The 27,171-nt window shown below is 47.5% G+C and overlaps 2 protein-coding genes across 6 annotated transcripts in view; one reads left to right on the top strand and one right to left on the bottom strand.

Moving 5' to 3' along the window:
* LOC125751143 (PH domain leucine-rich repeat-containing protein phosphatase 1-like) overlaps positions 1-19,226 on the bottom strand; it is a 36,908-nt gene extending 17,682 nt beyond the window's left edge. Inside the window, exons 1-2 of the mRNA XM_049029718.1 lie at positions 17,368-19,226; positions 132-328 (exon numbers count right to left, since the gene is read on the bottom strand). Coding sequence (XP_048885675.1) covers positions 132-328; positions 17,368-18,889 — 1,719 coding nt within the window. The 5' untranslated portion in view covers positions 18,890-19,226. The remainder of the gene's footprint in view (positions 1-131; positions 329-17,367) is intronic.
* Positions 16,194-27,004, top strand: tbc1d7 (TBC1 domain family, member 7). 5 transcript variants are annotated; one of them, XM_049029883.1, is made up of 9 exons: positions 16,194-16,385; positions 16,559-16,640; positions 21,216-21,329; positions 21,458-21,538; positions 23,439-23,629; positions 23,909-24,046; positions 24,188-24,333; positions 24,599-24,728; positions 26,798-27,004. In XM_049029883.1, the coding sequence occupies exons 3-9, from the start codon at positions 21,218-21,220 to the stop codon at positions 26,882-26,884; spliced, it is 885 nt and encodes a 294-aa protein (XP_048885840.1). In that variant the 5' UTR covers positions 16,194-16,385; positions 16,559-16,640; positions 21,216-21,217; the 3' UTR covers positions 26,885-27,004. The 5 variants fall into 5 exon arrangements, with proteins under 5 accessions (XP_048885840.1, XP_048885860.1, XP_048885849.1 ...); XM_049029903.1 differs by lacking the exons at positions 16,194-16,385; positions 16,559-16,640 and adding an exon at positions 19,469-19,766; XM_049029892.1 differs by lacking the exons at positions 16,194-16,385; positions 16,559-16,640 and adding an exon at positions 19,788-19,939.
* The last annotated feature ends 167 nt before the right edge of the window (positions 27,005-27,171 follow it).

Genomic DNA, 27,171 nt, shown 5'->3' with positions numbered 1-27,171 from the left:
AAAATAAAACTGTCCAGGGGTTGATAGCTAAAGCAAGTCCAGGAGCAGACATAAGGACTGTCAGCAATTAACGGGTGAATCTACTTCAGGGTTAATTACAAGGAGGGGTAGGCTTGACCCCAGGGTCATACCTTCCCCCCCAGCAGCGGCAGCACGTGCATCTTGCCCACTTGGCTGTCCTTGACGGAGGAGACGATGAGGCAGGTACCACACAGGATGACTTGTCGCCGGGTCCAGCGGTTCACCGGCAGCTGCATCTTGCCCTTGCGTACGGTGTAGGTTCCCGACAGCTGGACGCGCTCCGAGCTCTCCACACCGTGCGGGTTCCCTGCAGGGACGACAGGCGCAGGCGGCCTCAGGCAGATGGAAAGATCCGGTAAAATCTGGCTGCAGTGCAACAGACTGCAGTAAAGGTGCACGTCTAAAAGAGATTCGTGAAACGCAAAAACAAGAGCCACCTTGACTGGCAAAGGGGAGCCCAGAAATGTAGGAAGATAACGCCCACAGAGGGTGTTTTTAAGGTTAAAGACTGTCGGGTACCCACATGTTCTGTATGAGTCATTATCGATGAGCCGCAAACCAACATACCAATCGGCTGCCTCTGATTACTGAGCCCCCAGGACGAGGGAGGGGTTCCAGCTCATCGGAACAACCACCTCAGCAGGGGTGGGAAGCTTACTGCCGCTCGACGGAAAACCTCAGGCTGGGCTGGGCTCTCGACAGCCACTGCAGGCAGCTCGTTTCTGAGGAAGCAGGCTGAGAGGCGCGGTCACACGCTTCCTGCATCTGCACAGACGCCGGCCTTGTGCGGAGGGGCGGGGCATTCACACGCTACACCGCGATGCCAGCACTCTCATTCATTTATTCACCTGTGACATTGGGGACGTTGGCTTACTTGTAAACATGGAGTCACTGACCTTACAGGAATTGACAGCCTCAGGGAGGGGGGCTTATATGGGAAAAAACAGAGCTGAGCTGGGACCTCAGGAGACCAATGGCTTCAAAGCAATGCTTGTAACAACCACTAAGGCTTCATACACATACACACATATTACGCATCCATTTATTTCCATGGGCAGAACCCTAATCCCAGCTAGGACAACCTTAAGCCCCACCCAGCCCTAACATTAACCACGAGTAACCAACCAAAAGCCTATTGGCATTTTTTCATTTTTCGATTGCTGTCACAGATTTGTACAATTTTAGTTTCCCTTTGCGGGGACCAGAAAGCATGTCCTGATAAAGTAAAAAAAAATTCACACACTGTTTTGGTCCCCACGATGTAATAATGAGAAAAACTCTGACACACACACACAGTCACTCTGTTTCATAAGAAACAGAAAGAGGCTAGACGCGTCTGAAGAGTTCAATCGAAATGTGCCACGACTATTTTTAGACTGACCAAGAGGACACAAACCACGGCAGATTCTTGTCACTGGTCCCTCCTGGCCTTTACGGAAGTTATTAATCTCGAGCCTGCTACGTAAAATTAATAGTGCAGCTGTCCGGGGAGCGCTGCAAAAGGGAAAGCGAGAATGAAGAGTGGCACGATGAAGAAAATGCTACCACGCTGATGTTTATTTAAAAAGGTTCCCGCAATGGCAGCGATCGCACGGTGCCCCTCACGTGCATCACGCTGCAGGATCCTCGCATCTGCCTGTTTCATGCCGGCTCAGGAAAAAAAAGAAAAAATAAACACCAGTTTTGTGTGTGTGTGTGTGTGTGTAAACTGCCAGGCTGGACAGCCCTGGCCATCAACACAGGCGAATACGGGGAGGGCTCTGATGACATGTTGACAGTCTAACTGAATTCATCATCAGAATTCATCACGAGAACGGGAATTGCAACCCAGGCCTCAGGAGGTTATCCCTCAGGAGAGGTCACAGCAAAGTCAAACTATTGTCGGATACTTCATTTAACAGGTCCAGCTACAGACGTTAGAGGCAGTTAGATCCTTGGCTTTTCTAGCATGTGACAGATGCTGGATGACGCATCGCATAAGGCATTTTATATGCCATCTTAGCAAATACTTTGACGTGTTTGGTACGATTACTTTATTTCAGCTTTATTTTGTATTTATTAATGCACCTTGGGGTTGTCATAAAAGTAATTCCATTGTGTTACACAATGACAAAGTGCTTTTATAAGCAGCCGGTTCCCTCAGTCAGCACAGAAGCAAGGCGCCGGGCTGGTAATACCAGATAAGCACTGTAAGCACGGCCTGTTTGGTGAATGTATGTACAGGTGACATGCAGAGTGCCGGCTCACCTTCAGTTTATGGGATGCACTGGTACTGTTACTGTACAGATTGGCTTTTACATGCCCTGTAGAGACACGCAAAGAAATGAGAAGACAAATACGCTCTCAGCGGAGGTCCTGGGCAGAATCAATACCCTTCAGTTTCACTCATGTTTCTGTGTTGGTGTACAGTTTGGGAAGGAGTGGGGGCGGAGCTTATATGCTTCAGGTTGGGGGGGGGGAATCCGCCTGACAAAAGTGTGAATTCTTTTTCCTGTTCCAGCCCCTGAACCCCTCTCCAGGCAAGACAGTGACCCCAACCCACAAAAAAAAACAGAAAAACACCCCTAACTTATGGCTATGACCTGGACCAATCAGCTGTGGAGATCACATGTGTGGGGCGGGGTGAGGGGTCATTGCTACATGCCTGCTCACCTCTTCTGGACCTGACCGATCCACTCGACTCTCACGAGACCGACCGACACACTGCACGGCGAAAACCCACAACCCTGCGAACTCCAGCCAAGTTCTGTGCAGCTCTCTCCATGGCAACAGGCGACACTAGGATTAAAAAGAAAAAACCCTAAAAACGTGCCGTTTCACCCGCACCCACGCAAAGAGAAACCATGCCTTCCTTCTTCCGATAAGACTGGGGGGGGAGCTTGGTGGTTATTCTTAGAATGAACACTGCCAGCAAGATCGGCGGTCCGTGAGAGTCAGACACGCGCCTCTGTACTAAGACGTGTCTAAGCTTCGTCACGACTTACGTCCTGATAACGGGGAACTCGGGGTATGAGGGCAGAGCTCAGCTGCAGGGATCTGCAGAGACATAGGTGGGGGCTGTTGGCACTGAAGCTTGCCTCACACCAACACATGGACTTTGACTGGTACTGCCCTATGCACTGAACTGCCAACCCTCTCTAGTAGATTGACCAGGGCATCAATCATCATGCAGGTCACCTCTGCTTCCAAGCTCCCCGCGAGGTACCCATCCATAGTCAAACGAAGACCAGTCCTTCACCCCCCGCCCCCGCCCTCACCCCCGCCCCCCACGGCTCCTATGGAGGCCCCATGAGGACAATCTGAACTGACAGGCTTGTAGGATCTCTTAAGGCACTCGGCCTTCCATTATGAGCCCCGCCTGCCCGTGGGTCGAGATCAGGCACGGTGCGTAATTCGGCACAGCAGCCAGAAGGGGGGGGCAGGGGGCTGCACGTACTCCCTCCTCATACACCAATGAAAACTAATGCGACAGTACTTCCTAGACACTGTGTTCTGACAGGATTTATCAGGTCAGAATTATTTCGTGAGCAGGGAGAGCTCTGTCGCTCCCAACTATTCCACTTACAGTCCTGTGGAATTTTTCAGGCACATAATTAAGACAATTTCCCTGTTTGCGAAAAGGCTGCCAGGGGCCCTTTAATGCACTAATGCGGCTCCACAGCTCCCAGCGGCTCTCAGATGGGCAGCAAGCTCAGAGCCGCTCACCAGATTTTACTTTGGAGATCTTTGTGTGGAATGTTTTTGTTTGGACTTTGGGAGGGGGTGATGGGAGAACATCTGAGAGGATTGGCTGGGGGGCCCTTCGACTATAGCTCAACTTTTCATTGTGATTCCCCCCCCCCCCCCCCACCACACCCCTGTTCCACGTCACAATACCCTCTATGCTTAGAATGACTCTCAAGGCGGTTGTCTTGTTCGGATTCCTTCAGGGATGCTGCTTACATCACATCCATCTCCGGCATCCTTCCCCCGATCCTATTCCTTGAGGGGCCCCCCAGTCTCGGCCCTAAAGCCCTCACGGGCCTATTCAGATGCTAATCGGGGCACAAAAGGGACGGACAGATCCAGAATGAGCCCAGTGCCGGAGGCCAAGGGCTGGGGGGCGGGGCGCGGCGGCGTGCTAATTACGTGCCCCGCTTTTAGTTCTACGAGAAGAGTGAGAAGTGCCCTCATGGGGGTGATGTGAGGCATGGGGCCTCTCTACTCAATACAATTAAAAGGACATACACTCTCACCACAAAAATTCTTCTAGAATCATCCTTCCATTTGCACTCTCCACGATCCTAAGAGGCTCCATCCCAACTAAGATCAGCACCAACACACTGCCACCAGCGCCCCCCCCCCAATAGCCAATAATAATTGGCAGTATGAGGCGCAATACAGTCTAGTTGCAAACACGCATCTAACGCTATAGAGGAGCTTCCTGTGTAGGAGGTCTGGAGCCACACCTCTGCTGTGGATGAGGTTACTGTCCAGTGGGTCGGCGGCCTCAGGCCTCAACAGACGCCTGGACCGTACATCAAATGGGTCTACAAGCAATTTTAATCGACTGAAGCGAAGAAATCACACAGTACGGCCTGCTGCGACAAACTGGAACATCAGAGGTCCGCTCGCACACACATAGTTGTCACCCCATCTTTAATTGTGACCCTAGCCCCCCTCCCGCCGCCCCTAACATAAACACACAACTTTCCCACCACCATCCCCTGCTTCGGGGGCGAGAAAGGGGCCTGCTGTCACATCGAGACAAAGCTTGTCGTCTGAGCCCTGCTGGGCAACGATTAAGGGCCTCGGGGGATGAGGGGCGGAGGGGTTGGGCTCTGTCACAGTGGAGAGGAGAGGAGAGGCAGACGCCGCTCCCTCAAGGACCAGGCTCGGCCACAAACACAGCTGTGTGCTGCGCTCAAGCAGGAATGGGGGGAGCGATAGCGAGTGTCTTCATCACCATCACCATCATTGGTCATTATCCAAGAGACAATCAACTGCCCTTCCGGTCACTTAAGGCTCTGTTACGCTGCCATATAAGGCAGCGAGAGCTCTTCAGCATCTACTTTGCAGAAATGAAGTAGCATTCATACAAATATCCATCCATCCATCCGAATGTTTCTGAATGTTCATAAAATAGCGGGGAGCATTATGAGTAATTGTACTCCCCCCCCCCCCCCCCAAGAGGGCTGCGGTAGCTCAACCATGCTGTAGAATAGCTAAAATTGTTCAAATATTTGCAAGAATATCTCCTGGTCTGCAGGGATGTCATCTTACCAGGAGACTGGACCAATGACAACTCAGCAGGCTCTCTCTCTCTCTCTCTCTCTCACACACACACACACACACACGTCTACACCGACAATTCCGTTTGCATTGGCATTGTATATGCGCTTTTCCATCTGACTGCATACCTCCACTCTGCACCTCCCCCCCCAACACTGTGAACCTTGCTCTGGGAATGTTCCCTGGGGAGCCGACTTCCGAACTTGTCAGCACCCCCGAGCCACTTATTTTAGCAAGCCTGTAGGGGGAGCAGTCGTCCTCCAGGCTACATGCGGCCTCCAGGGAGAGATTCATTTCTGTATGGCAAGCTGGCTGGAAAGGAGGAACGATAGCGGTAATAAAAATGACATTTACGGTTGGAGAAAGGAAAGAGGCTGAAGAAAAAAAGAGGTGCGGAGGATTGCAAGGCGGCACATGCTCCGCCCACACCACCAGGATCTCACAGGCCAAGCCACCCTCAACCTGTCCACTCCCGTCATCCACACTACAGCTGATGGTGACCTGTCATGACAGGGGTCAACAGGCAGCAGCAACGTCAAGCTTGAACTGACCCGTGGAAAACAACCTCCTCTGTCCCCAGGGCTGCTGGCCTGTCCTGGTAGCCTGTCCTGAAGCCACACGCATGCATGTGTTGGGTGATCGGCTTTTAAGGTTTCCTCGGGGGATCCTCACAAGCTGACTGCTCTTCTCTTTCTTCTCCATTCATTAGGCTCGTCTCAAGCTTTCCAAGCAACAACCAATCTCTTTGCAGAGCAAAGGTCACAAAAACGTCTGCTCACCTGTTACATAACAGGCGTCACAAAACTGACGCAATTCTGCTTTCAAGATGATTGCATCATGCACCGCCGCGTCATAGCAATGTTCAGGGGGGCCTTTGCGGCAAGGTGAGGTCAAAGACCACGGGTCCCTGAAGGATCCTTCTAAAGTAATGGGCAGCCTCTCTATAGACCCAACATCACAGCCGTGTCTGTTGGCTTACAGGTACAAGCTCACCCACGTGCACACATACAGACCCCAGATCCCTCAGTGACTTGTTACCATCAGAAAGTCACAGCTGGATACTGTTATATACCACGGTGGCATAAAATTAATACTGTTGCTCTTCAAAATTTTCTGCTTCCAACAAGATCGCGCAGCCCACTAAGCTAGTGGGGAATCCAGGCAGCAGCTAAATGTACAAACTGAAGTTGGGGGAGGGGGGGGGGGGGTTGGTGGAGTACAGGCTGAACATAAATAACAGGGAGGCCCGGATCTCATATATGCCGGAATTCGGATGGGCACTTCCATGCTGAGGCAGAGGAAGTAGGCCGTCCCCATTCTCTTCCCCTCCTTGAGAAACACAAACACTACATTAAACAACTGCATGCATTACCCATCCATCCATCCATCCATCCATCCATCCATCCATTCACCCGTTTTCCCTGGACTGAGGTGTGGGGTGCAAAAGGCAGCAGTCAACCCGAACGGGGCCCATAACAGGCAACACTTTTTAACGACAGAAAATCTTGCACGTCTCTCTGCACACTTGCCAGTAACAGTGGAACTACACTAATTATACCTCACGTATGGAATTGACTGCCTGAGTCACACCCCGCTGTTTGGTGAAGCACAGAGGGGCCGGTTACACTTGAGTGACAGAGAGGCCCCTCAGGCCGAAAGCCAGGAACTCAAACTGTGCAGATGCAACACAAACCCCTGCTCATGATAAGGAAGCACTTTACCTCATACAATAGCTTCTGAAATCCCATTCAAGGTCAACAAAACCTTTTTCATAGGGTTACTTAGCAGACTACCTGGACCTATCAACTCCCCAGGGCTGGCCATCTGCCACTCCCCTTGGCACAGACAGGCACCAAGGAACAGACCACCTTATTTGGCTGCTGTCGATCAATGACACAAACTTGAGCAAGACAGACAAGCTACTGCAGTGTCGCCAAAATTTCTGACCTCTATGGGTGTGTGCCGGCGGGAAAGCCAAGGAAGAACAAACTGCTAGCGAACCCCCCACCTTTTCTAGTGGAAGTGAGACAAAATCTTGTTCACTTGACTTGTTACACCAACTACATCAAACACCGACTATATCAAACACCAATTATTCCAGCACCATGTCTCCTACTACTGGCTTGAAGTATATGACATGAAAATCTCCTTCTGGTTCTACAGTATGATTAAGCTAATCTTTGACTGCTTTTACATAACTGCAAGCCCAAGAACATAAGAACCTCCAAGCAGGGAAATGCAAGGAAGGAAAATAATCAACTTCTTGAGGCATGTGGTGGAAATGAAACCACTTCAGTAAGGGCGCCGACAGAAAACTTGAGCATTACTGCTGGACGGGACTTTAGTAGCCAGCAAATTTATGTAAGTGCCAGATCTTCTGACACTGATCAAACCAGCTGAGGTCCAACACACTGTTTTAGCAACAAGCAAATCCGACCTGACCTAGACCCACGGGTGATTCCTTTTTTAGGGTGCAATTTTTCAAATGGGAACAGTGAGTTCTTTTGTAAACGTGATATCTGGTATAAGCTGCACAGGGAAAAACTGCCTCTTAGGCACATATACAATCAGGAAGGGTGGAGTTCAGGGGTCCATTACACCCATTAGCCAGTAAGGCGAATGAGCAGCAGCCCGGGATGACCTTTTAGGGGGTGGGTAGCGACCCAGAGGAGGGAGACTGACTTCATTGGCCTTCCACTGTAGGCTTAACAACAGCATTGCCTACAACACAGCCAAAGTGATTTTTAGTGCTCGTTTGAGGAAAACAAACTGAGAAGCTGGGATTAAAAGGAGTGCAAGCATCAAGTGTGAGCATGTGACTGTCACCCATGGCTGGGGTACTCACTGGGCACAGGTTAACCCACGTGGACAAGGACGGGACACTGGCATTGCGGCCAAACTATGAACTACGGCCAAAAAGAGCTCAACAGCCATACAATTAAAAAAAAAAAAACGCAGACACACAATGCAGTTCTGCTTCTGCCGTTTGCCGTCCAGGGGTCAATGTCATCCATGCTCGACGGATCCTGTTAGTGGAACAGCATGGCCCAAAACCAACGTCTCCTGCTTCTTTTTCTCTTGTGGGTTGATCGTTTTACAGAAATACCAGACCTCACTTAGATGGCAGCTGATGCAGCATATCAGTCTACGGCCCAACCCCCATTCAAAATTTTTCACATTCCAGGTCCTCTTCTAGCAGGAACCAGGCCCCTTTTGCCACAACTCTTCGTCTAAAACATTGCCTTCCTCATTTGCCTCTTTCCAGACCAATCGCACTTCAAGCTATTTGATGGAAAAGAACGGAGGCACGACATATTCAGAACCTCCCTCAGTAGCAAAATCTTCGAGTCTCCTGGAACAGGCAGGACTCCAGCAGCCTTGCCAATATTCCCATCGCAGTCACACCTTCAGCGATGTGTCAGAACCACCTCACACCTCCTATCCACTCAACAGGGGTAGGACCATGTATATGTATATGTGGGAGACCATTGTTCATGGGTATTACCCTGCTGTGGGTCAGATCTCCCTACTTCAAGGTCCCTTGCTCCCAACAGCGATCAGGTAGAATTAGGGCTTTCGGTCTTCTGCCGGCCATCTGTGCCATTCATCACGTTTAGCTGCGATTACAGTTTGGAACCTGGGAGGTGTCCAATGTGTCAGCAGCCCTCCCTGGTGCAGCAGCTTCCCAGGGCAAGGGAAGTCCAACCACGAGGACACATATCCTTACCTCAGCTATGCCTGGTTTTGCATTATTCCCAGCTAAAGCTGACCAAGAAAAAATTTTTGGAAGCAAATCGAGACATATTGCTGGTTTAAATCTGCTATTGAAAGTTGGAAGCCAAACCACATAGAAGTTTGAGCTATTCATCAGTAAACAAACATTCCACGGCATAGATGGAGAGTTTGAGATCGCACCACAAGGACAGGCTGCTGATGATGACCAAGGGAGTCGATGCTGCTGTTATATGGGATGAAGACGGATCAAAATACTTTTTTGATTATCAACACAGTCTTATAATCACCTCGTGGTGGAAAAACAAATGAAAACAGAAAGCGTTTTGTTTTACATAATGTCAAAGTAATTAGGTTTCTGGCCGACCTTATGAAAGCTGGAATGATTTCAGACTTGATAAACACTTAGATCACCATCTGAGCATAGTTTTGGATGCACATAATTGATGTCACAAAATAACAGATAATTATCTTTTATTTCATTGCAGTTTGTAATCAGTATTGAGAAATCACCAATAAATCATGCCGTTCGAGACTAATAGCAATATACAAAAATATCGTTATTGAGATTGGCCAAAATTGCCAGATGTCGTGAACTTCGCTCTGAGTTGCAGGAGCTGCCTATCTAATGTTTTCTAAAGCAGCATTACTCTAGCAGCAAATTACTCTAGCAGGTATAAGCAGGTAAAAATCATTTCAGGTGAACAAGCACCGACATGCTGAAGTTAGGATGTAAGAGCGTTGTTCGTGTGAGACAATTTGGTTGAAAAATGAGTAAGGCATGGTGAAGTGAGATTTAACCTTTAATGACAGCCCAAACAATTAGGCAGGACAGAAAATAGACAGAAGAAATGGTTAAAAGAGCAAAATAGATTGAGACTGAGAAGTAGGATTATAGGTCTCCGGTTCCTACCGCATGTCCCATTAAGCTTGCAAATGAAAACAATTAACTCTTGTTAAAGTGGGTTGCGTAAGTGCCCCCATCAGAACTTCTGCGCGCCATTGGATAGTGGAGCCAGCTCAACGATCGTCACGGTAATGCAGCGAGGTTCCTGAGGGCTTACAGCGCCAATCACACAAAATTCAACTCCCTCTTACGCACTTCAAACCACCCATGGAGAAAACAGCAGCATCGCTCATCCGGAAAGAGCAGGCCACCGGCTCGCAGGATAGGTCAATTGTCCTGTGCAGAGTGGGATGACTGAGGACTGGGAATTCTGTTGTGATGAACCTCAAAACTTTGAGTAGACAGGGGACAGTCTATTCTGCACATTTCCATCCCGGCATTTTGCCACAGGGCCGACCTATGATTATAACCTAACCAAGCAAAAGGATGGCATCCTTCATGTATTCTTAATACTTCACCTCAGGCCACAACTCTCTGCATCACTCAGCAACTGGCTAACAAAAAAATAAGACCTTGCTCATACTCAACGTTGGTTAAATTCCATTTAATACATGCTCAGTTTTTTCTATGTTTTCACATTATCTGCCAAGGGCATTCTTTATCTTGAGTCAGAGGGCGAACACATTTAGAAAAGTGTTTTAACAATAACCTCACTGACCGCACAAACCACAGGTAATATAGCGTACTATCAGAAGTTCACTTGAACTGGATTGTGCTTTCTGGACTTCTGCTTGTCCGTGTTTTTGTTTCTGATTATGCAAGTAGGGTTTAGTTTCTAGTAATGTAGACCACAGTACTCTTAAAAAGACAAATACCCTGTGTTAAAAGTGCATTCTGGGATAGATCTACACCTGTTAAAAAGGTGTGCTCTGACAGGTCCATAAAATGACCCTGAATTCTGCATAGAATAACATTAGACAAAGGTTGGAAGTTACATGTGTGTCTCCGGGGCTCCCACTGATCACATTTATAGAGCTACGGTCTCGCTACTGGAGTCTAGTCACTTTCCACCATAGGAAAGATTATCTGCTTGCAAACATGCCACCACTTTTGTTCGCTTGCTGCTTTACCCACAGGGCCTGCCGTCATCCAACCTTTTGGGACGAGACATTCAGGTCGCTATGACAATCAACCTGGGTCCCTTTGCCTCCCAGCCACCCCACCCATCCTCAGTTCCAAATAAATAAATAAAGGGAGAAAGAAGGGGGGGGGGGAACACAACAAACTCTGGCCCTAGCCAAGTTCTGTCTGCGTAATTTGAGAAGCGACGCGATCCCGCGATCATATTTCTTGGCCGTTCCCCCCAGCTTTGCCGGAACGCGGCGGGCTAGATAGTCACCATGGATACGGCAGCACTGAGCCCCGGGCGCCAAGTTGCTGCGAGAGCTGGAAAAAGCACGATGACGCCCACACAGCACACGCCGGGAACAGCACACTGCGAACACGTGGAACGGCGGTGAGCTGTCAGGCTGTACTAATCTATCACCCTGCAAAAACCTCCGTGGGGTTCAGCCTTATGCACGCCCCCCCAAAAAGATTCAGTTTTTGACACCCACCATGGTTCATTATGGGCTCACCAAATAAGACAGATCATTGACACATAAGGGCCTCTAACGACTACACCTACAACTGGTCCCAATAAAACCACCCTCTTTGGGCTCTGGCCGGGACACAAATATGGACATGTAGATCCTTCTGCTCTGCTGGGCTTTGCCCTCTTCGGGAAATCCACCCCAGACACAGTGTTTTGCCAGGCCATGAAGTTACGCCCTTTTATGAAAATGTGCAGGTTTTCACACCATATGCTCCATTTATGACAAACTGTCCACTGGCTTAATCAGCTGTATCTGGGGGGACGATATCATCATGCTGGTCCTTCAAAACAAACGTTAAGTTCAGCCAGAACATCCAAAGACTATGGAAAGCTTGTGTGTGTGTGTGTGTGCGTGAGAGAGAGAGAGAGAGAGAGAGAGAGAGAGAGAGAGAGAGAGAAATACTAACTTAGCACCCAAACCAGTCCCTGTGAAGGTTCATTTATGCTCCATTTACATACAAAAATAAATGCATCTATTTTAAACTACGTAACCATCATTGCCTGCATACTTCCATGCATCCTTCACATCAGCATGGATGTTAAGCAACAGATCCATTGGGGGGCAGCAGAGAACACAGTCCTCCAACTTTTTCCTTCACTACCGTCCAACTGACACTTAATTCCCGTCCGATCTCCTCCCAGCTGTTCTGTGATAATTGTTGTCTCTGTTGCTGGGCGAAGTAACATGATATTGCTGTTTAAGGTTTTGTACCAAATTGCACATTTGCTCCTGAAAAGGTTCCTCCATTTTCTTAATTGAATCTCACGTACTGCCCCTCTTAAACTACCGGCTACACTAACCCCACATTTGCCAGTGATACTGCTCCTTTCCGTCTGTATCCATATCCGTATTTAACGATTAGCATAAATGACCCTTTAGACATATACTGCAATCTCTACATGTCGACGTTAGAAGACCGAAACTCTGTATTGAGAAATCAATCACAGAACGGCCAAGCAGCCGAGTAGCTACGCACCTGCACAGTAGCGTTATGTAACAGCCTGTGTCTCCAACCAGATGACATGCTGCATTCTCCACCGAGTAGCCCCGCCCCCCTCGGCCACCGCCACGCCACCAGACACATGATCCAAGCACTAGAACGTGTCAAAACTGATTAATCCTTTGCATAACCCGCCGCAAGACAAGCGACTTGTTCAACATTTAATAGCCCTTGACCGTAACCAGGACTAAGTAAAAACACCAGGGCTTGCCGGTCAGAGTCCTGGTGTGGACTTTATAACAGGCACTATCCTATTCATGTTCTGCTCTGAACTTTTAAAAAATGTATAATATAAATAATAATGATGACAGTTATAACACACAGTATAGTAACATTTCGGAAATACTTTCCATGTTTGAAAGCAGGGTATGTTCCTCTCTGAGTGGTCTGACCTTGGGGCATGCAATTCGTCCTATACGCTAAACTAAAAATTATTAGGTGCTGATACAGGATGATTTACCTTTTATGGGCTGGCTTGAGCCGCAGTTATCACCTGACACACGAAGGGGCCCAGAACTTCTGAGCCTCTCTGTTGCGTGTCCCGCACTAATCACGAGGGCTGGAAGTGGTATCGCGCGTTGCTAGGAGACCGCCGACACAAACCCAAAAAGTGTGCTTGTTTTTCAGCAGCTTTTTTTTTCATTCTCTTTCTTCCTTTTTTTTTTAATCTGTATCTCAGCTGGCAACCCTTGAGAAAATACAGCTGGGGTTGGGGAGGGGGGGGGATCTATCACCATATGTAATGAATAACAGGTCGAAAAAACGTGTGGGAGAGATGGAGTAATTACAGGTGGCTGCCACCTACATGGGAATGCGCGGGACAAGTGTAGACAGGACGTGTCGGTACCTGCAGCCCAAGACCCACTGACACCCACACCCTAAGCCGGCTCCTTACTCCCAGGATGCATTGCCACACAGGGCGGGAGGTGCTACCAGGCTTGTCACAACAATGGGGATTGGCCGTGTTAAACACTAACGACATCTCCGCCGGCTTCCATGCAACATCAACACGACACGTGACCCAAGTCATCACCCACATGTTTGACTGTATCACTTGTGTATGTATGTATGTGTGTGTATGTATATATATATATATATATATATATATATATATATATATATATATATATATATATATATATATACACATACACATACACACACACACATACATACATACATACATACACACACATGACGACACACACACACACATAAAAATGAGCCCTTAACCAAATTATTTATGACTTAATTACTCACAATAACCAATTAAGATTCAAATGTTCTTTTTAATGCATGACCTAGTTTGGTTTTTTGAAAGTATTCGGAATGAAACGGCATGAAAAGGGGGAGTTATATAATTACTAGCAGAGTATCATTCTTCGTGTTGGGGATACGCCCTCCTCCAAGGCAGCCAGGACACCTGCACACGGTGCAGTCTGTTCATTCATGCCGTGTTTACCTGGGGGGCGAATGAGGTGGAGGAGCTGTTGCTCTCCGGGAGAGAACTCCCATTCAAACCACCGAGGATGTCAAGCCCCGACAAAGACAGTGATATCGTCACCCACTTCCGAGAACACGGCAGGCGATGGAAACGCAGATGCTCGTGCAACACTCCTCGGCTGCAGGTTCTCCTCTACCTGAACTGGAGGAAAAGGCCCAGCCCGTTTTCACACAGGCTGAGGTTAACCACCATGGGCTGGGGTCCAGAGCTAATCACTGCTCGCTAAAGGGCACCTCGGTCAGAGACACTACATTATCACCCCAATGGCTAGATGCTAGGAGGAAGAGTGCTGAGCCCTAGATGGACTAGCATGTTTCCCCCTGAGGACCGGCACCTGTGTGGGGACAGCTGCTTACCCCAACCCCAGGCCTGAAAACGAAGGTGGGGCCCATCCCATGACAATTAAACGGCAACCTTCATTCGCAAGGGGGTAGTAAAAAATGGTGACTTCTTCAAGCCCCCCCCGACAGGAACATGTGCTCCACATTCACGATGGGTCAAGGAACATTCCTCAAATAACTCGGCCCAACCAGGCAGGCTGAGGGGGAAGAGTTAGGGAGTCTCCCCACACGCATTTGTAAATAAATAAAGATGCAGTTCTGTACATAACGTCACATTCTAACAAACAAAGCCCTAAGCCGTTCTGCTACGAAATACCACACTTCTTCCTGAACAGCGGGTCACACACTGAAATGTTCCGTGCAGGTGACAGACCTTTAAATCACTGACCTACAATAATTCCAGAAGCTTCTCTCCCTTGCTTTTCAACGCTTTCACTTGTAACATATTGGTGTTACAATGGCAGAAACCGGACAGACAGATAAAAGGCTTGTGTCTTGTTTGGTAGAAACTTTAGCCCTTGATATATTCCCTAAGCATTTACTTAAGGAGAGGCGAGAAGAGAACAGTTGATCTAATTTGTAATGTTCCAGATTTTTTCATAAGGAAGGTATTAATAGTCGTTGAGTCTGCTGCGACAGGATGATTTGATGTTTAATCATGATTTAAACCTTTAGAAGGGGAGGTCTGTTTTATTTATTATGCTGGCACCACTTGGAAGTCATTATATCACGTGTCATTATGTAAACAGACAAATCAATCGCCTGCTAGCATTTGATAATATGTCACAAAACGGGCGTCTGATGCAACCAGCCAACAAACCCCTGACAGTGTAGGTACAGTGCAGAGAAACTGACGGACAGATCATGACGGAAGAAAACAAAAGACCACTTAAAATAGCGTTTTTTTTGTTTAAATCGTTTTCGGAAAGACTTTAGTTCGGTGACATGCGCAGAAAAAGAGGGAGAGGTCACACCTCACGATAGCTGACGGCTTCTGAAGTTCAGAAGTTAACCGTGTCTCGTACGGCCGCAGAGGTCACGCTTTTGTGCCCGTCTCCAGGCTGCTCGCGAGCCAGGGGTCAGAACGTCTTTCCAGTCCATTTAAAAGGACATTAAAGAAAACCTGCTGCGTGTTTAGCTGAATGAAAGCGTGAACTTCCTGTGTGTGTCGGGCTATGAATGGGGGGCTTGGCAGCCGACCAGACAGACAGCGCAGGACTGAATACCAGGGATTCAGCCCCCGCAAAGCTGCTAAATCGAAGGAATTCAGAGGCTCACCCAAGCTTTCAGAGTCCCTAATGGATGGAGCCCCCCCCAGTCTCCCGGCCTGTGACAGGTGAAAAGCATGTCATGCACATTTAGCGGGAGGTGGGACCACTACTCTGCTCTAAGCTTTCTGTACAAGGGGGGGGGGGGAAATCCCCACTGCCCCTCCCACACAAAGGTTTGTCAAGCTCTGCAAGTTCTGGCAGGTTTTAGAGCGATCTCATTGTCACAGGTCAGGCTGAAACCCTGAAATGTGGTGCCGCAAACACTTACACTCTCTCGTCTTTCGGTCCGTGCTGTGACAGTACAACTAGCTTCCACCCAAAGTTCGAAGGTCTTAGGGGAAGAGGGTTTAAAAACCCATTCGACATTTATTGCCAGCCAAATTCATTTTTGTCCTGTGACCTCCCCCCACCACCATTTCTCTCCCATGGGCCCAACCTGACAACTCAGGACATTCCAAATCACGCCCCTCCGCCCCGGAAACCACGCCTCCCGTGCCACTCCGCGTACGTTATCTACGCAATCGGTTGACCTACGCTGGAATGCTCGGCACTCAAAAGCGCCTCGCACGGCTACGGAAGGGCCGCCGGCACGCACAGCTGTCAGCACTGACAAACTGAGATTAGCGTCGCTTGAGATGATTACAGCCCCCGCAGCACGTTAATTTGATAAATGCCAGCGTGGGCGGGCATCTTTACGTCCGGAAGCAACAAGTGACGGAATTTTCCATCTCTTATAATAAACGGTAATCACTGTTTATTATAATAAGACGACTATTAAAGCCTTATTCTACGCAGTCTCCGTTAACTGCAACCTACTCAAACTACACTGCAGAAAATTATTTATCCTGACACACTTTAAAAAAAATTATCGCTACCCACTCCAAGCGAACCGCAAGACTGTCTGTTTATTTTCCAGGGGCATAAGAAGGCTGCAGTTCCGTCTCTCAACGGCTGTCACAAATCCTAAATGGTGAAGGACTGACGCACTTGAAAATTTGGTAAGAGGAGGCGGCGTGTGGGAATCATACACGAACAGGAGATTATCCCCAAGATTTTAGAATAAACAAGAAAGGGCCATTTCTTTTCTTTACATTGTGTAACATATGCAATGTTATCAAGGCATTTCTAAACCCTCGGCAAAACTATATCTAAATGTCCAAACTGATGCTGAATACTCAGTCTGATTGAATTCTAAATATCTGCATTTAACTGTGACGTAATAACAACGCAGGGCAATACTGCATTACTTTTTTCCTTATTATATTCTCAGGGTTAGCAAGGGAAAATACTTTGTGAAGCCCCACCTACGCCACTGTTCCCCCACTAGTTTCCTTTTCATTATACAAACAATGCGGTCCATTCCCACATCTTTTTCGTGTACGGAGCCATCGAAGGCACCTGTTAACTCCATATGCATATTTTTAAAAGGAAAACCAGCGGGACAACGCAACTCATTGTCTCCGCGGACAATCAAATGGCCATTTTTTCGGTTCGAACCTCTTTTCGGGGCTACCATCCATCACAATGGGGGATTGCATCTACGGGGCCCTTTGGGACCTTGTTTACTGGGGTCCTAGAGCATAACCGAAAAAATCGATACTTGTCTACACCATGGCCACCCTCTTATCGACCTGAACTGTTGCCAAAGATCACCACGATGATAGTAACCAGTAAAAAGCAACTTTCCATGTTCATGCGCTGACACACTGTCGTAAATCCCTTTACCTGCGTAGAATCTGATCAAGCAGCCGATCTCAGTGTCCATTCCCTCCTCCTGCACTCGCCACGGGTCCTTAAATCCCAGTCTAAAGAGGTAGTCGTTCTGGATCTGCAGCGGCTTTTCATCTTGCTCTAACCTCCTCGCGGCTTCGCCATGCAGCTGAACGTAAAGAGTCGGCATCTCATCCTCGGGGTCGGGATCCTGACCCCCTAGATTCTTCAGGGGCCTCGGCAAAGTGTCATGGTTCCCGCCGCCCGACAACCTGCCAGAACCGAGGGGCACGCCTCCGCTGGGTGCGATTCTCCCTGCGCAGTCCGAAAGCTCCCCGCCACCTCTGGCCGTGCTATGATAGTTATCTGCGGAGGGCACCAAAAGCCGCCTGGCGATGGACTCGGTGGACAAGCATGAGGAGGGACAGTCCAGGTCCAGTTCATCGGAGGAGCTCCCGAACGGGTCAAGTCCCTCCGTGGGACTCAAGGCGGCCGCGTCTGCACCCAGCACCATACCGTCGCTCAGGGAGTCGCGGCCGCCGGAGCTCAGATCGTCAAAGGTGCCGCTCTCCACGTCCGAACTAGAGTTCAGTCCGCAGCTGTCCGTGCCTGTGTGGTGCGACTCCTCCGTCTCCGCATCTATCAAGGCATCAATCTTGGGACGCATGAGGATGTCCGACGGCGATACTTCGTCCTCATAAAGTTTACTCACCCCGTTTAAGATATGCGCGCCGCTCGTCTGCTCCGCGTCTGGCAGAAGCAGTAACCCCAACCTGTCATCCGTCGAACCTGACTGACCCCCGTGTCCAGCCCGCTTTCCAGTTTCCATAAAATCATGCCTGCTACGCAGATCAGTGCCCGCACCGGCCACTCGGACAGCAGTCCCCCCCCTACCGTGCTGCCTCAGCCTGCGCGCTATCTCCCCAGCAGTGGTGTCCACAGTGCACAGCACCGGCCTAAGGCAGCGCAGCTTCAGCCTGTCATGAACGTGCACGCATCCCCGCTGCAGGTCTCCTCGCACCCACTGTCTGTCGGACGGTTGCAGCTGCACGCCGTGCCTACGTCTTAACGGGACCTTCCCGTCCAGGGTGCGAGCGGCGATGGGCGAGGCGGAGGCCAGCGGGCGCATCTCGCCTCCCGGGGGGGCGGCCGCAGCAGCGGCGGAAAGATTCCTCTTCAGCCTCTTTCTTCTCATCAGCAGCGAGTTCACGTTGACGGTGGCGCTCAAGCCGCGGCTTTTCACCGGCGATTCGGCGACGGCTCGCCTACGGTGCACCGCTTCTACCCGAAGCAAGGCGGATGACGGTCCATCGTAGTCTGACGCCGGCTCCCCGGCTCCGCCATCATCATCGTCCTCATCTTCATCACCATCATCATCCCTCCTCACGGCGGCGGCCACTCCGTTGCCGGTCTTCTTGAACTTAGACACACTTATTTTACCCGTTTCCGAGCCAGACACCACTATTGCAACAGTTCTCACCGGACCGCTCCTCTCCAACCTGTTTTCTCCCACTGCCGCAGACTTTGCACTTTCCATTTCTGCCCAAGTTGAAAAAAAAGCGAATATTTCTTTGCGTCTAAAAATAAATAAGGGTGGTTTAAGAAAAACGCTCTTAGTTAAGTTAAAGAATCGCGTCCTTTTTTACGGTTTACATTCTCTCGCCTGTTCTGCTAGCTAGCTATACTGGTATAGCTAGCCAGGCTTCCAGTTGTTGCGCTACTTGCTCCAGCGGTCAGCGTTGCTCCGTCGTTATTGACATCGCCATAATGGAGACTGGCTAACGAGATCTGCTAGGAGAAACTCCACAGGCACGGTAGGAGGGAGAGACGGGGGCGGAGCCACGGGGGCGTGGTCACGCTCCATATATTATTGAATCACATGCGGAATATTTAATGAGCCGTAACTCCCTGGCGACACGAAGCGGGGCTAAAAAAAAAAAAAACGTCCCCGTGAGACCGACCCTTTTGTGGCAGCCGTTGCCTGCAGAGTTGCATCGTGGGAATGAATTTTTTTCCTGAGCGCTGTTGACTTTTACGTAATGTCTTGTGCTGGCGGCTCGAACTCTCTTTCCCGTCAGACCTCGCGCAGTAAATTATCGTGGCTGTTTTAGTTTGCAACGTAATGGAAGTTCGTTATTTTGTTCAGCGTACAACCAGCTCCTACACAGCACTGGCGTAGTTATAATACAAAGCTTCCACCATACGATTGTCTCATGAGAAATAAAATATTTTGCCATTGATTATTTCATCTAAATGAAATATGCGCCAGTTTTATAATTAGAACAGTTTTTCTTTAAAGTTAAAATGGGTGCTACTTATCAGAAAATTTACCGTGGAATAAATTAGTTATGTTATGAGGGAGTTAGGTATTTATTACATTGCTATATTTTGACTTGACACGAAATTAGAAGCAGGTAGTTATTTGATGCCCTCTGCTGGAGACAGCTGTTGTACACATGATACACCTGGATACATTTTCATATTTAATTGAAGTGGTCGCTAAGTTTGGGAAGTACAGATGGGACTTGACATCGTAATTCTGAGAAAACTGGTACTCATTCTGCACTATTATCCAAATTAGCAAATGGTTAGTAAGGTTACGGATGATTTACTTTAGATAACGGCGCCTGATCAACTAAGCGGTATAGAGGAAAAACAAGCAAACGTTGACTAGGGCAACAAACGTTTAATCCTGACGCATTGTCCCGCGGCCTGCAAATAACTAGGAAATGGATATAGATCTAGTTGTTGCCAAACGGACTAAAGTTTAAATCGTTACAAATTTAACATCCAGCTGCGCCATTGAAGTGGTCTTTAACTTTATCAGTACATACAAGACTGAACTGTAGAATACTAGTCGATTTGGATAAGTGTGAAAATCATGCTCATGGTTGCCTAGTAAACCGACCTAAGTAGAATAATCAAGAAAACGATTTTTTTGTTCATTCATTACAGACAGGGGGTTCACAAAATGGTTTTGCGCCATCTGCTGGGAAGTACGGAAAACTAAAATCGCCTAGAAGAATTTAGTAGGGGGGGAAGCACGTTAAATATCGGCTTAGCAGTATAGCGTCCTTTAATATAAGTATTGTTTTTTTCTGCAAATATAAGCAATTGAAATATTTTATACATTTAGCGCCATTTAAATTGAAATGTAGACTGTGATGATTATCAGTTGACTTTTGTATATTCGTGCTTGCGTACCGAAGTTCTGAATGTGGGCTCGTACGCTAGGATAGCCCGTGGTTGCTGTGAGGCCTACAAGCTTCAGATGGTATGAATTCCTTAGTCAGCTATTTAAAGGTTATATTTATTAAATTATTTTGGATTTTATTGCAGCGTTTCTTACATTTTACGTTTTGATTTAATAAACTAAACTTAAATATCAGGGGCTACATGAAACACCGCAAAGCTGTTTTGATAGCATCCCTGTTCGCACGGTTTCTTCAAGGTGTAGGCAGATAAAGCTCGCTGTGGCTACGTTTGTGTTGGTACCTGTATTTATAGTGAATTTCTTATTGCGATGAATGATGTGTTTTCTCTGAACATAAAATCATGCTAAAATAAAACTGCTTAAGTGTTGTTCAAAACGCAAAGGATTATGAAGCAGAATTCTGGGTTAGTTACAGCATAAGGCAAAGCAGTGAAAATGTGCAGTATAATTTTATCGAGTAGATGAAATTATATTAGAAATAATAAACATAATTTTTTTGTTCAATGCATTGTGAGTATGATAAAGAGCGGATTGTGAATTTAGCAGTGCATCTTCTGCTTGCTGGTCCACAGGAAGCCCATCTGATCTGATTCTCTGGCCGCTGTGTGCTTTACACCTCTGTTTGATTCACTATTTCTCCCCTTTGTAGTCATGGCCGAAGACCCACAGAGGAACTTTCGATCGGCTTACTATGAGAAGGTTGGGTTTAGGGGAGTGGAGGAGAAGAAGTCCCTGGAAATCCTGCTGAAGGACAACCCACTGGGTAGGTATCCCATCCAGGTGGGGTTCTGCCCTGTAGCTGTACCTTCCTGGAGATGCCGCTCCTGATCTCCAGCAGGATGAAAAGTCCTACATCCTTGCAGGCTGTTTAATTTGATTTCCCCCTGGTAGATGTGGAAAAGCTCTGCACTTTCAGTCAGCGATTTCCTCTTCCCTCTATGTACCGGATCCATGTGTGGAAGGTCCTGCTGGGTAAGTGTGGAATGATCTCTTGCAGCTCAGTCACCTCTAAGATATTATTTGTATGCTTAAACAGCATGGGTTAGGTTGTTCTCTGTTTTAGAATAAGGATTTTAAGCTATTGGTATATTATGTAGTGATGGAGAAATAAGCCTCTGCGAAGGCATTGCAAGAAAAGTGTGTTTATAAGGCACATTATCATTCCCAGAGGTCATTCAGAGTGCTGTGGTCGACTTTGCTGTCCAATGGGAGTCACAAATTTCCACCTAAGACAAAGTGAATGTACGTCAAGCCACACATGTACTGCCAAGTAATGGCAGTAGTTCTACTGCAACGGCAAAGTTACACACTGAACAGTAAAATAATAAAATTAATGTGAGATGGTTGTAGATCCCAGAGCTTGGGATGAGACGCAAGGCTGAGCAGTCGTGTCTGATGCTGATGGAGTCGTGTCAGGGGTCATCATTTTGCTGTCATACTTTACAGTTAACCGCTTGACTGCCTCACTTGCCTTAGACTGACTGCAATCCAACTGTTTGGAACCAAGGCCTTGCATTCCCGAGCGCTGAACGCGGTTAGCTTTGTATTGAGATATTCCAGGGTTGCCCCCTCTGGCTCTATTTGATCGTACAGGTGACCAAACAAGTGGAAAGTGCTGTTCCAGTGTGTCTCCCTCCAGTATGCATTTGAGAACTGAAATCTGAAGTGTTTTTGCGCATGCAGTCATATTAGAGGCAGCTTCTGTGACAAACCATTTTACCCTGTTCTGTAAGCCCCACTGATATATGAGGTTAGTGGTAACTACAGCGATGTTCTCTGCTGTGTGTATTATTACGATTTGTCTGCATGTGCATTAATCACAAGGGCTTTAGACAACAGGTGCAAAAATATGTCCCATCACTTTTTTTCATCAATTTTTGGTACTATATGGGAATTTATCTGTTTACATTTAACATCCTTGTTTGGAATATTTTATTGCCTTCTGTTCAAATCATTTTGAAAGCATTGAAATTCAGCTTGCACTACTCTCACAAACTTGAGAATTAAAAAAAATGTGAATGTGAAAGATGTGAAAAGTCATAACCAGGGCATTTTTTGTTGCTCTGATTTGATGGTTTTTAGCCAATTTTCCCCAAATAGGTAGCTGAAAAACTAGATAAAATATTTGTAAATCTTTCATCTTTATTGCATGCAATGTGCAATGAATGCCGAATTAGTATATTTTTGTTTTTTTTCCCTCAGCTCAGTAACGCATGCCCTGTCATAACAAAACTGATTAACTACCAAGAGATAATTTAGATAATGAAATTGTATAATTTGAGTCCATCTTCCAACTGATTTTAAAAATGAGAAAAAAAATGAATGTTACCATATTTATATTGTGACAGTGACCCATATATTCACTTTTGTGTTAATTCTACATTCATTTGGGGATTCAGTGTATAAATATTTATGATCATAAGTTTTAATATTTAGGTGTGATTAATCTAAGAATGCTGCAGTGGGACTGAGGCTCAGAGACAAAAACTCAAAGAAACCATAAACCGAACATCAGCTCTCTATAAACAGAAGAACCCTCCTAGCCACTCTCCTTCATCCAGCTGGTCACATTTAACACTCTGCAAAATGTAAATGGAACCAGCTGGTTTGAACTGAAGAGCCTGTAGGCGTGGATTCAAGAGAATGTCAGCATGGGATCAAGCAATTTCTCATGGGCTGCAAGCAATGCCTGTGCCTCTCACGGATTACATTGTAGAACAAGTAGTTGGGCAGTAATCAAGTATTATGCATAGCAGTAGAGTAACCACTAGGGTTTTCAGTCGAGTGCCTGATGTTTGGCTGTGGATTCCCGATGTTGGCATCCCGCTTATTCTGCGGTGATGTTCCTTGACCAGTGTGCCTGCATCCTCAGGTATTCTGCCGCCTCACAGTGACTCCCACAGCCTGGTGATGGGCTACCGTAGGGAACAGTACCGGGATATTCTGGAGGCTCTGAAGGCCATCCGCGTTGTGCACGCCGCCACCCCCCAGGTGGAGGTCTACCTGCGTATGTTCCAGCTGGAGGCCCAGGAACTGTCGCGCTGCTCTGAGCTCGCTCCACCTGTAAGGCATGGGTTTGTTTTTTCCTGCACCCCCCCATATAGTGAGTGTTTGTGGCCAACAGGGGCCAAATCTGTGGATTGAGTGCCGGTAAAGATTGTCACTGGGCCCTTCGTGAGCAGGATCCTGAGATTTGAGCAGCAGACTTTAGATAACTTGTCTGAATTTAAGCACTGTGTCGGCAGCCGCTCCCAGATAGTACCATTGAGAAACGGGGGTGCATTTGTTACTCTTCAGTTTGAGACCAAAAACTTAAGCATAAAATGGTATCACTCGCTGCAGGGGAAAGACGAGGAGAATTTCCTGTCCATCGCGAAGTCGATGGAGGAGATTGTGGAAGACCCCGTAGACTGCTACTGGCTCATCAAGTGCTTCGTCACCCAGTTCAACAACAAGTTTGGGGACACTGTCCCACACCTGGTGAGTGCTGGAGCTAGAACCCATAACAGTCAAGAACGTGTCACCTGACACCTCAAGAAATGCATAGCAGTGAAAACACAAAGGCTTTATACAACCTGGCATTTGATCCTACAACTATCTGGTCTTTTTTTTTTCTCCCAGCCCAAGAGCCTAGAGCACTACCTAAACATGGAGGACAGCAGGCTGCTGAACCACCTGAAGAGCTGTGGGGCCCTGACCAAGCTGCCCTACGACCTGTGGTTCTGGAGGTGCTTCTCTGGGTGCCTCCCAGAATCCAGCCTGCAGAGGTACAGAGGCAGGGGGAGTCAATGCCCCATCTAATTAAAGCTATTTAAATCATTAAAGCTTTGATTTAAGGTGAAAAGACAGGTGAAGTTCATAGAATTCATAGAATCAATGGAATTATTTCCTTTAAAAATGGAACAACATTGTGAAGTAAATATGTTGATTGACATTTACAAGACTAAGCTCTTTATCAGTGTTGTGGGAAGAGGTGCCTGTACTTTTGGATCTATAAAACGTAAGGATTTTGTGTCAATCCCCCCATCACAGGGTCTGGGACAAGGTTATCAGCGGCTCCTGCAAGATCCTGGTGTTTGTCGCCGTGGAGATCCTGCTCAGCTACAAGAACAAGCTGATGGGCATGAAGCGGCTGGAGGGAATCCTGCAGTTCCTGGCTAATGTGAGACAATTTAGACGGGGATCATTAGAGCGCCTCCTACAGGATGTATGCATGCATTGTCACAGATACAGCAACACTCTGTCTTTCAGAATAACCATCGCAGGAAGTTAAGGAAATGGCTTCTGCTATTCCTCTTATTTATAAGTGTAACGTTTCTTTTGCCGGTATCAGAGTTCAATTATAAATTACTTATTACTTCATTATTTTTTGCAATCCAGTTCTGCTTTTCCCAAAGGCTTTAAGCTGAGGAAGCTTTAGGTACAGGGAGATTTTAAGACAATGTGACCCAGAGAGGTTGACCATAGTATGGGGGAGGGTGATGGTGGCCGATATCAGGTCAGTTTTTTTTTTTTTTGTAGAAAGATAAATGAGCAACTTAACATACAAGAACAATTTAACTCTAAATATTGATCACACTTTAAAGAAAGGCATTTTAAAAGTCCATCCATCCATTTTCCAAACCGCTTATCCTACTGGGTCGCGGGGGGTCCGGAGCCTAACCCGGAATCAATGGGCACGAGGCAGGGAACAACCCAGGATGGGGGGCCAGCCCATCGTAGGGCACACTCACACACCATTCATTCACGCATGCACACCTACGGGCAATTTTAGCAACTCCAAATAGCCTCAGCATGTTTTTGGACTGTGGGGGGAAACCGGAGTACCCGGAGGAAACCCCACGACGACATAGGGAGAACATGCAAACTCCGCACACATGTGACCCAGGCGGAGACTCGAACCCGGGTCCCAGAGGTGTGAGGCAACAGTGCTAACCATTGCACCACCATGCCGCCCCCATTTCCGACACAACTAACGAAACAGTAGGTTTCAAAATTAGGATTGTTGTGGCTTTGTGGCGATGTCATTTATCAAGCGAAACTAAGTGTAAGCGGGAGGAATTCAGATCCCTTACCTTTGGTTGTAACGCAGATTCAGTACGTTCAGTGCTGATAAATCACACTACAGCACTGATGGAGTAAGCGCTGTGCATGACTGCGTGTGAGTCGCACGGCCATACACAGTCATCACTTTATCGTCCATGCAGGTGATTAATCGGCTGATGCTGGTTGCCATAAAGTCTTTAAGAATCGGCCATTCCCCCCCCGTGACTGATTCAGGTCATGCAATTCCACCATCCGTTGAAATATATTCCTCATTTAAGATGAAAGTTTTAAGGAAGATAAACTTTAAAATGCCAGCATGTGGTGTCCTCTTTACAGTCTGTGGTGAGAGATTAAGCCTGTTGCTTAAAACGTTTGCTTACTGGCCAGACTTTGCTGTTCTTTTCCTTATAATTCTAACCTGTGTCCTGAGTAACTGCCCAAAGTCTGATTTGTAGCCCATTCTTTCTTTTTTTTTGGAACATGTGATGGATGTTTTATAGGTGAGGTCATCCAGCACACAGTCCTGATAGCCCTATGCAGTCAGTGTGTTTCAAATCCCATACTTACACAGTAGCTACTGAATTTCATAAGGCACCTAATATGTGAGTGTTACTGTAGTATGCATGTAGACTCACTGCGGTCACCATCGTACATATTTCCTGACCTGAATGCGTACTGCTGATGTAGACCCCCGGGAAATTTCGTTATTAAAAGCTGCCAGTGGGGGGAAAAAAAAATCATATTCGAGTCAACTTTTATAACTGGGTATTGTTCTCTACTGACTTTTGTAGAGAGACGGACACAAAATACTGAGCGAGCAACATTTTCTCTGGTTATGGCTCCTTTGGAGCTTCGCAGAATGTAGTACCATCCAGTTGCTACTGTCTCATCCATGCTGAGTAGTCTGACATACTGCTCACTTTGCATACTACATTTTGCCTACTACATAGCAAACAAGTATGCGATTTATGATACACCTAATGTTTCTCAGTCCTGGGTCCGGTAGCCCACTACTTTTACAGGTTCAAGATGTTTTTAATCAGCTTGGGATATATGAGCCCAGCTGGATTGGATTGCAGATTGTGTATTGACACACGGTTAATTTTTAGAGATGCGGGCTGTGACTTGGGTGATAGCATCCGCAGGGAGGGAGCAGTCTAACCACAAGCTGCTTTTGCATTCCAGATGCCGCAGGAGAACACGGATGCCATCGTAACCAAAGCCATTGACCTGTGGCACAAGCACTGTGGCACTCCAGCGCACTTGGTGTAACCCTGCCTCCACCCGCCATGGGCTGCTGCTATTGGGTGACCCACCCACCAGAACACTTCATGTGCCCTCATTTCTGCAGGGGAACAGACTGTTTAATCTCCGCCTCCCTGATTTCCATGGCAGCCTGAGCCGGAGGTGAAGCAGGAAGCCAGCGTCTGTGTTCTTTCCGTCTGCGTTACCCTGACCCCACTTTGTCCTTTCCATCTGACGGGGCCTGTCACTGCATGCCAGCATGATGGAGCTTCTGGAACATTATGTTCGATTACGTTACTCAAATAAACGTATGT

The sequence above is a fragment of the Brienomyrus brachyistius genome, chromosome 1 (genome assembly GCF_023856365.1).
Source record: "Brienomyrus brachyistius isolate T26 chromosome 1, BBRACH_0.4, whole genome shotgun sequence".
Lineage (NCBI taxonomy): Eukaryota > Metazoa > Chordata > Actinopteri > Osteoglossiformes > Mormyridae > Brienomyrus > Brienomyrus brachyistius.
Note: the sequence above shows the minus strand (reverse complement) of the source record. Positions and strands in the feature narration are given on the sequence as shown.